Below are 10,699 nucleotides of genomic sequence, written 5' to 3' on the forward strand. Positions count from 1 at the left end.
GTAGAACATGTGAGACACAGTAGAACAGGGATCCCCAACCTTTCTTACTCGTGAGCCACAGTCAAATGTAAAAAGACTTGGAGAGCAACACAAGCACCATTAAAGTTCATGGAGGAGCCAAATAAGGGCTGTGATTGGCTATTAGGGGCATCTATGCACCCTATCAGCTTACAGGGGGCTTTATTTGGTAGGAAATCTTGTTTTTATTCAACCAAAACTTGCCCCCAAGTCAGGAATTCAAAAATAACTCCCTGGTTTGGGGCCACTGAGAGCAACATCCAAGGGGTTGGGGAGCAACATGTTGGTCACGAGCCACTGGTTGGGGATCACTGCAGTAGAACATGAGAGACACAGTAGAACATGAGAGACACAGTAGAACATGCGAGACACAGTAGAAAATGAGAGACACAGTAGAACATGAGAGACACAGTAGAAAATGAGAGACACAGTAGAACATGTGAGACACAGTAGAACATGAGAGACACAGTAGAACATGAGAGACACAGTAGAACATGTGAGACACAGTAGAACATGAGAGACACAGTAGAACGTGCGAGACACAGTAGAACAGGCGAGACACAGTAGAACATGCGAGACACAGTAGAACATGCGAGACACAGTAGAACATGCGAGACACAGTAGAACATGAGAGACACAGTAGAACATGCGAGACACAGTAGAACATGCGAGACACAGTAGAACATGCGAGACACAGTAGAACATGCGAGACACAGTAGAACATGTGAGACACAGTAGAACATGAGAGACACAGTAGAACATGCGAGACACAGTAGAACATGCGAGACACAGTAGAACATGCGAGACACAGTAGAACATGAGAGACACAGTAGAACATGAGAGACACAGTAGAACATGTGAGACACGGTAGAACATGAGAGACACAGTAGAACATGAGAGACAAAGTAGAATTTGAGAGACACAGTAGAACATGCAAAACACAGTAGAACATGAGAGACACAGTAGAACATGAGAAACACAGTAGAACATGCAAGACACAGTAAAACATGAGAGACACAGTAGAACATGAGAGACACAGTAGAACATGCGAGACACAGTAGAAAATCAGAGACACAGTAGAACATGAGAGACACAGTAGAAAATGAGAGACACAGTAGAACATGAGAGACACAGTAGAACATGAGAGATACAGTAGAACATGAGAGACACAGTAGAACATGTGAGACACAGTAGAACATGAGAGACACAGTAGAACATGTGAGACACAGTAGAACATGAGAGACACAGTAGAACATGTGAGACACAGTAGAACATGAGAGACACAGTAGAACATGCGAGACACAGTAGAACATGCGAGACACAGTAGAACATGCGAGACACAGTAGAACATGCGAGACACAGTAGAACATGCGAGACACAGTAGAACATGCGAGACACAGTAGAACATGCGAGACACAGTAGAACATGCGAGACACAGTAGAACATGCGAGACACAGTAGAACATGCGAGACACAGTAGAACATGCGAGACACAGTAGAACATGCGAGACACAGTAGAACATGCGAGACACAGTAGAACATGCGAGACACAGTAGAACATGAGAGACACAGTAGAACATGCGAGACACAGTAGAACATGCGAGACACAGTAGAACATGCGAGACACAGTAGAACATGAGAGACACAGTAGAACATGCGAGACACAGTAGAACATGCGAGACACAGTAGAACATGCGAGACACAGTAGAACATGCGAGACACAGTAGAACATGAGAGACACAGTAGAACATGCGAGACACAGTAGAACATGCGAGACACAGTAGAACATGCGAGACACAGTAGAACATGAGAGACACAGTAGAACATGAGAGACACAGTAGAACATGTGAGACACAGTAGAACATGAGAGACACAGTAGAACATGAGAGACAAAGTAGAATTTGAGAGACACAGTAGAACATGCAAGACACAGTAGAACATGAGAAATACAGTAGAACATGCAAGACACAGTAGAATTTGAGAGACACAGTAGAACATGCAAGACACAGTAGAACATGCGAGACACAGTAGAAAATGAGAGACACAGTAGAACATGAGAGACACAGTAGAAAATGAGAGACACAGTAGAACATGAGAGACACAGTAGAACATGAGAGACACAGTAGAACATGAGAGACACAGTAGAACATGTGAGACACAGTAGAACATGAGAGACACAGTAGAACATGCGAGACACAGTAGAACATGCGAGACACAGTAGAAAATCAGAGACACAGTAGAACATGTGAGACACAGTAGAACATGAGAGACACAGTAGAACATGAGAGACACAGTAGAACATGCGAGACACAGTAGAACATGCGAGACACAGTAGAACATGAGAGACACAGTAGAACATGAGAGACACAGTAGAACATGCGAGACACAGTAGAAAATGAGAGACACAGTAGAACATGAGAGACACAGTAGAAAATGAGAGACACAGTAGAACATGAGAGACACAGTAGAACATGAGAGACACAGTAGAACATGCGAGACACAGTAGAACATGAGAGACACAGTAGAACATGCGAGACACAGTAGAACATGCGAGACACAGTAGAACATGAGAGACACAGTAGAACATGTGAGACACAGTAGAACATGAGAGACACAGTAGAACATGAGAGACACAGTAGAACATGAGAGACACAGTAGAACATGCGAGACACAGTAGAACATGCGAGACACAGTAGAACATGAGAGACACAGTAGAACATGAGAGACACAGTAGAACATGTGAGACACAGTAGAACATGAGAAACACAGTAGAACATGAGAGACAAAGTAGAATTTGAGAGACACAGTAGAACATGCAAGACACAGTAGAACATGAGAGACACAGTAGAACATGAGAAACACAGTAGAACATGCAAGACACAGTAGAACATGAGAGACACAGTAGAACATGAGAGACACAGTAGAACATGCGAGACACAGTAGAAAATGAGAGACACAGTAGAACATGAGAGACACAGTAGAAAATGAGAGACACAGTAGAACATGAGAGACACAGTAGAACATGTGAGACACAGTAGAACATGAGAGACACAGTAGAACATGAGAGACACAGTAGAACATGTGAGACACAGTAGAACATGAGAGACACAGTAGAACATGCGAGACAACGTAGAACATGCGAGACACAGTAGAACATGAGAGACACAGTAGAACATGTGAGACACAGTAGAACATGAGAGACACAGTAGAACATGCGAGACACAGTAGAACGTGCGAGACACAGTGGAACATGCGAGACACAGTGGAACATGCGAGACACAGTGGAACATGCGAGACACAGTAGAACATGCGAGACACAGCAGAACATGCGAGACACAGCAGAACATGCGAGACACAGCAGAACATGCGAGACACAGCAGAACATGCGAGACACAGTAGAACATGCGAGACACAGTAGAACATGTAGTCTTGGCTGGAGAAAAGCTTACAACTGCAAATCAAACACATGATGAGAACCAGCAGTGCAGGGAATAGCAAAGGACAAAGAGGTACTGATTTCAATAGCAATTGCTTTTGCCGTTAAGTTTAATATCATTGAAATGTTAAAGTTCATATAAATTGGAAAGTTGCTTAGCATTAAATATTAATTCATTATACAACAATGAAATGCATTAATATTTCATTTTTTTTAAGGTTGCACTATTGGACACATGACCAGCTAAATATGCATTCATTATTCTTTGACTCAGTGCTAAGTTACTATGATACTAAGATATTTTCGGCTCAGCTTAAGAGCTAACCTTGCCTAAGATGCCACTGCCTCACTGGCAGGCTGGCCAATGAACTCTAACACATCCTGTTGATCTTTTATTGTGTTAAAACCACTTTACAAGCCTAAAGAGGGCATGGATATAAACAGTCCTGGAATGTAATATGATGACCCTGGGGGTATGGTCAGGTCAAACTGAGCTATAACTTATAAATCTAAATACTGTGCTGAATAGGATAATTGTGGCAGCCATTCAAAGTGGAGAAAAGGTACAGATTATATAAAAGATAACAGAATATAATGAGGCTTTATCTGTTATCTGCTATGTACCCTGTGCCTTTTCTCCTTTGAATGGCTACAGCAGCATTGTATATATAAACTATAGTAGCCTTTCTGAGGCAAACACACCAGTTGCACCAGGCAATAGTGCGTTATACTGTAATTACGTTTATACACTTTCATATTTTATCATTACTGTGCCTTTAAAGGGACAGTATAACCCTAAAAACACCTTTGCTAAAAATGAACATAATAAATAGATATTACCATTATAAAGTGCTGATTTCAAAGTTGTTTCACTAACTGCACACATTACTAATTTGCCAGAATTCCCGATATACCTGAGCCCGTGTCTCTATTTCAGGCCTCCCAAGATGGGCCCAAGGTGCCCCCCAGACACAACATCAGTACCTCCACTAACAATTAAAAATGAATCAGATTTGGGTTTAACGTGCCCCATATTAATACGGAGGACATTACAGTTCTCCAATAATTAGTGTATCTCTCAGTGTATCGGTTCCACATTTTGACTCCAAAGACGTGTGCACAACATGCATTTTTAAAAATAAAACAAAGGATGAAAATCAACCCTATCAGCTGCCGGCAACCCTTGCGATGCTAGAGAGGAGCAGACACAGCAAATCTCCCTAGCAACCAAGAGCATGTTTAAATGATGGGGGGGGAGGAGGAATGGCACCTCTTTATTTAGAATTCAGTGATAATTAAAGTTCTACTTTTCTAAGCTAAGAGTTGACTTTAACAGCACATTTTTATTTTCACAGCTTCAAAAACATGTACAGAATGCAAAGTGCAGATACAGACAATCTTAAGGGATAGAGTAAATGGCTGTTAGCCACTACTTTACTTTATCCGTAATTTAGCTATGAGATCCTATTTTTATTTTGTATTTATCCTGTGTCTGATAAATTATTATAAGAGCCCTGTTTTGTTATTTTTTATTGCATTATTGTAATTGTGCATTGTGTAACCTACCGGCACCTTTCTATTATAGGGGATAATGTACCCCAATAAGATGATTCCTACCATGAGGATAGGTAAAATTGGATCAAGATGGCACAGCTTTACTCATGCCTCAATGGTGAGCGACAAGTATTAGGGTTGGTAAACGATTTCTCCTAATACAGTTCATATTTAAGGGATGAGAGGTGCTTGAATACACGTGTGCAGTTATTTGTGTTCAGTAAATATATTTTTGCTGTAAAACAGTGTGTTTAGTAGAACTATGGCTAGCGGGGTACAACTTTCTGCTATTTGGGAGTTTCAGGAGCATAAGAAATGCAGGTGGGGGGGTTACCAATGCATTTGTTCAACAAAAGCTCACCAATGCTGTATACTAGCCCTATATTGCGCTGACAGATTTTGATATGTCATTTACACTCCACATATATGCAGGTTAACTGCTTTAGCATTTATTTAAACCACTGCACATGACATGTTTCAAGCTATATATCACGGCCTTTCTAAAGTGATACAGCCCAAAACATGTTGTGTGCAGTGGTTTAAATAAATGCTAAAGCAGCTAACCTGCGTGAAGGTGCTCTCCCCTTATTCTGTAATATACCAAAGGGCCAGGCGGTGAGCCATTGGGGATCGATGCATCGTGTTTGTGAGCAGTAAGGATGAGTGTTTGAACACTCATATTTGGACTCCCCATATATGGATTGGAACTGGGTGCTGGTTCTTTGAATTCAGAACTCATTAGCGCAAATTACCTCCTCTTCTATGTACTGCTAAACGAGGCTTCTCTGTTATTTGGGGCGTTTCTTGACCAAATACTGCCGGAAGTGGTTGACCTGGTGCCCTGTGGTCCCCCCCTTCCCCGACTTGGGATGTGGAACTGTGCTTTGCAATAAAAGACCCAAATTACTGCTTATAACATGTAAATATGGCTCTTTAAGTGACCAGAGGCAGCTTTTTGCCACCCTAGATAAAGCGCCGCCTGCGGCAAGATTTTGCAGGGCTGACTGCTATTGAGCTTAGCGCTTCCAGAATTCTGAACCAGAGAATAAGGATGCATTTAGTTTGTTTGGGGCATAAAATGTTTCCCTTTCTCCTCTTTACATGGCAAGAGGCCAATGATCCGATCATGGCGTGGGGCCTTTGGGCAGACAGGCAGGCCTGTCAGGGGGTTACCACTAGGGATGCTCCAAACCCAGTTTTCCTAGTTTTTTGGGTTCGACCAAACCCCCAAATCCATTCCAAGGGATTCGGCCTAATACCGAACGGAATCCTAATTAGCATAAGCGGTAAAAGTCAGCATGCGCAATCTGCTGAAAAAGGACGAATCCTGGCCAAATACCTAACCCAATCCTGGATTCTGTGCATCCCTAGTTACCACCTTTTTAAAACTAACATACCGGCCAGCAACGGAGGGGGGCAACAAAAGGGCGTGGCCCATGGCATCAAAGGGTGCTCTATACTTAAGAAAGGGGGCGTATCCCTCGAAACATTGTGTGTGGAGATCTCAATAAAATATAAGATTCCCAAGCATATTTGCTTACTATGTGTACCATCTGTCACACATTATATTTACGGTAAAATACCTGCCAGGTGGAAACCGTAGCCCCCACACGTGAGCCAATAAGCTGCCAATTGGTCTGGGGGGGTACGGCCACCTTCAGTTCCAGTGCCAGACAGTGCAGTGCCCTCCCCACTTGGCATCACTGGGGCCTTGGGGCCAACATGCTTATCCTCCCTCCTATGTCCATTTTGCCCCATTTTGATGTATGTACTGTAAATAGTGTTTCCATATATTTGTATGTATGTTTGTGTGTGTATTTTACATTTACACATATTTATAAAGTTGTATGTATGGTTGTGTGTGTATTTTACATTTATATATATTTATAAAGTTGAGTGCACTTACATATATGCACCTCAGAGCCAGACATACAGCACAGTCTGCACTTTCTTTAAATAACCCGCTTGCCCTTTTCACCAAAGCGTAAAGGCCTGAGAGCCATTTTGCCGAATTCCCTAACCTGCCCTGTGCCACAGCTCCCCTCACTCAGTCCCAGAGCTGCTACAATGGCGCGCATCGTGACCGCGCATCGGGGCCGCGCCTGAGTTTGGGGTGGGCGGCTCTTCTTTGCCTCCTGTAGGCAGCCAGCGGCACCCGGTGTAGTGCTGCAACCGGCTATGTGCGCCCTGACAGCGGCCCCTGCCCACAGCCCGGCTCCCATTGTGCTTCCAGCATCCCCAGCCCAGGCAGCAGGGTCCCCGGTCTTCCAAGCGGAGGAGAGGATGCAGGGGGAAAAGGCAACCTGTTCTGTCGCAGTCGCAGCAGCCGCAGCTCAGAGGCGCAACCAGTGATCCGGCAGATGAGATCTCAAGGTGAACACACATTTTAGATTTGTCTTGTGCCTTCTCTCCTCATATCCACTGTATGTGTCAGCCATTGCCCATGTATGTGTCTGATAATGAGCATTAATGTGTGGGGAATGGGGGGAGGACACAGGGACAAGTGCCTTTGGTGTCATTGGCTTCATCCCTACAATGAATTCATAGAATCCTCAGCATATTAACTGGCACTATCCCACCCTGGGTCTGAAATATGTTTAATCAGCATTTTACATTACTTTCATTTTATCCTAAATTCATTTTCAGTTTTTGTTTGGTTCATGCGAAAATTGTATTCAATTTTGATTGTATTTCCATGACCGTGACGTGTTCTTTGCGTGTAGCGTGTGCGAGCATTGCATGCTGTGACTCTCCCCTGTGCCCCGTCATTAAAGCCCTGTCTTTCTGTTAAAGAAGGTTAAAATGAATGAAGATCTGCAGGTTAATATAAGCCGGCCGCCTCCAGAGAATGTCACAGCTGCTGCCTCCCCGCTGCCTCCTGTGCTAGATTCCGAGCCCGAGCTGGTCGTGAACCCTTGGGATATAGTTCTATGTACATCAGGAACCCTCATCTCCTGTGAAAATGCCATCGTGGTGCTGATTATCTTCCATAACCCGAGCCTCCGAGCGCCCATGTTCCTGCTCATTGGCAGCCTGGCCCTGGCAGACCTCTTGGCAGGCGTTGGATTGATCGTCAATTTCATCTTTGCGTATCTCCTGCAATCGGAGGCTGCCAAACTTGTCACAGTTGGACTCATCGCTGCCTCTTTCTGTGCCTCCGTCTGCAGTTTGCTGGCTATTACAGTTGACCGTTACCTCTCTCTCTACTATGCTCTGACCTATAATTCAGAAAGGACAGTCACTTTCACCTACGTCATGCTCATCTTTCTTTGGGGAGCCTCGACGTGTGTTGGACTGCTGCCCATAATGGGCTGGAACTGTCTCGAGGATGAATCAACGTGCAGTGTTATTAGACCCCTGACTAAGAATAATGCGGCTGCCCTCTCCGTATCCTTCCTGCTCATGTTCGCCCTGATGTTGCAACTATACATTCAGATCTGTAAGATTGTTATGAGGCATGCCCATCAGATCGCCTTGCAGCACCACTTCTTGGCCACTTCCCACTACGTCACCACTCGGAAAGGAGTATCCACCCTGGCCATTATTTTGGGGACTTTTGCCGCCTGTTGGATGCCTTTTACCCTTTACTCCTTAATTGCAGACTATACGTACCCTTCCATATACACCTACGCCACTCTCCTGCCAGCTACGTACAACTCCATCATCAACCCCGTCATATACGCTTTTAGGAACCAGGAGATACAAAAAGCACTTTGGCTTATCTGCTGTGGTTGTGTCCCTTCTAGCGTGGCCCAGAGAGTGCGATCACCTAGTGACGTGTAATAAATGCCTTCATAGGAAGGATCATGGATGGGGGGCTTATCACCTGCAGTATTTATTTCGCAAAAAAAAGGGAAAGAAAAGGAGAAATAATCCCTCCGTTTGATGTAAATGCACTTGGACTGGACATAATGGTGCCGAGATCCACCCATTTCATAAATGGAAGTTAGTTTTACCAATGTCGCGCAATAGTTATCATTCAAAAAGAGCTAACGTGGTAAATATGATTTTACAATGTAATTTACTCAGGTCTTGAAAAATTCTTAAATCGGTTTGATCCTGGATTTTTGTTAGTAAACATTTTTTTAAAAAAAAAATAATTATTGCTGGAAAATATCAGAGATTAGTTTAAAGGGTCCTCATCCCATTTAAGAGGCTTATGGCTCTGGCGACATGGCTTGCGTTGCACGTGGTGTTGGTATCGCTGTTTTAATCTCCGATTTTTCCCACAGTCGGGAATAATTTATTTTAGATATGATTCAGTGATCACTCGTGTAAATGGAATTAAGACCATCCCAGTGTGTAACGCATATGCCATTGAGAGAAATCTGGGCATTTGTAGGGCCACAGGTGTCCCAATCTGAGGGGGTAGGTCTTGACTAGGATTCAAAATAGGTCCTGGCACAGAGGCCCTCACCAGCCCAATAAATAGTGACTATGGTATCTTACAGCAGCCCCTCTGGCATTTGCCAGAATCCACAAATTGCCAGTCCAGGGTGGGGGGGTTGGAAATCCGGTAATTTGGATATATTTAACCAGCTCCATCCTAAAATCAGCCCTGTGCCTATGTACAGGTGGAGCAGCTTTACTGATGCATCAGTTGCTCATATCTCATTCATGTCAATGGCATAGCTGTGCGTGCCAGATGCATCAATCAAACCTGCTCCATCTGTATGGGATTTTTTCCATCTTGGAACACAAGGAATAGCACAAAACAATGAAGGGAAACTGTACCGACTCTATAAAAACATCCTTCATAATAGTTAATCCGTTCCAAAAAAACGTTGCCATGGTTGACCTGCTTTTTTGGATGGAATTTAAAATTCTGACATTTAAGGATTAAATCAGACCGAAGAAGTAATATTTGTAAATTGCTGAGTAGAATGTGCCTTTTAGATATTTTTTTTTTTTTATTTTTATCTTTTTTTTTAATGGGAGTGTTCCATTAAACCCGGATGGGACTTGTTAGAGCAAAGAGCAGGATTCTGTAGCATAAAATCTCTGTCCGTGCTGGAGAAGAGTATAAAATACTAATATCTGCTGATCTTCCATATTTCTTAGCCAGTACCTGGGACGCCATGTAAAACTGCCTCTAGCACTGTCAGACTGAGGAGCAACATGTTCATATTTATAATTCTTTTCTTAAAATGGAACATTTCGGCACCCAAAAACCCCAACCCCCCAAAAAAATCACATTAATTTAAAAATGAACTGAGTTCTGAGGTCTGTATCTGGGATGTGTTTGATTGAAAGGAAAGCACGGCAATAAGTGGCTAATGAAGACGGAAATAGGAGCCGACGCAACAGTATATAATTCACGTCTTTGTTAGGCCCCCGGGGGATTAAGATACACCTGCGCGGCGTGCCTCATTTCCGAGGTGGTAATTGGACCTGTGGAATGAAAATAGAAGCTCCATGGCACAGCAAGGTGTGTTTTATTGTAACCGCTTCACTGCTGGGAGTGTTAAATCCACAGCTGATTGGATCTTAAAGCTTTCTTGCGCAGTGGTTCCATGCAACACTGTGTTATTAGCTCTGCAGTTAATGTGATGCTCGGGGGGTGGGGGGTAATAATGTGCTTACGGCTCTTTTGGGAATGATTCTGTCTATAATAATGGCCAAGGTCCTTTTAAAGGCAGTGTGGGCATGTTCCCAAGGCCCCAGTGGCGGACAAGCTGCAAACTAAACAGCA

At 43.6% G+C, this 10,699-nt stretch overlaps 1 protein-coding gene across 1 annotated transcript; it reads left to right on the top strand.

Moving 5' to 3' along the window:
• Window positions 1–7,045: 7,045 nt before the first annotated feature.
• Window positions 7,046–10,180, top strand: gpr12 (G protein-coupled receptor 12). The gene is made up of 2 exons (XM_004912042.4): window positions 7,046–7,380; window positions 7,801–10,180. Exon 2 carries the CDS (start codon window positions 7,810–7,812, stop codon window positions 8,788–8,790), a length of 981 nt encoding a protein of 326 aa, XP_004912099.1. The 5' UTR covers window positions 7,046–7,380; window positions 7,801–7,809; the 3' UTR covers window positions 8,791–10,180.
• The last annotated feature ends 519 nt before the right edge of the window (window positions 10,181–10,699 follow it).

Source organism: Xenopus tropicalis, chromosome 2 (genome assembly GCF_000004195.4).
Source record: "Xenopus tropicalis strain Nigerian chromosome 2, UCB_Xtro_10.0, whole genome shotgun sequence".
Classification (NCBI taxonomy): Eukaryota; Metazoa; Chordata; class Amphibia; order Anura; family Pipidae; genus Xenopus; species Xenopus tropicalis.

Coding starts and splice junctions, on each gene's coding strand:
- gpr12 (XM_004912042.4), top strand. CDS start 7,810: ATGAATGAAGATCTGCAGGTTAATATAAGCCGGCCGCCTCCAGAGAAT.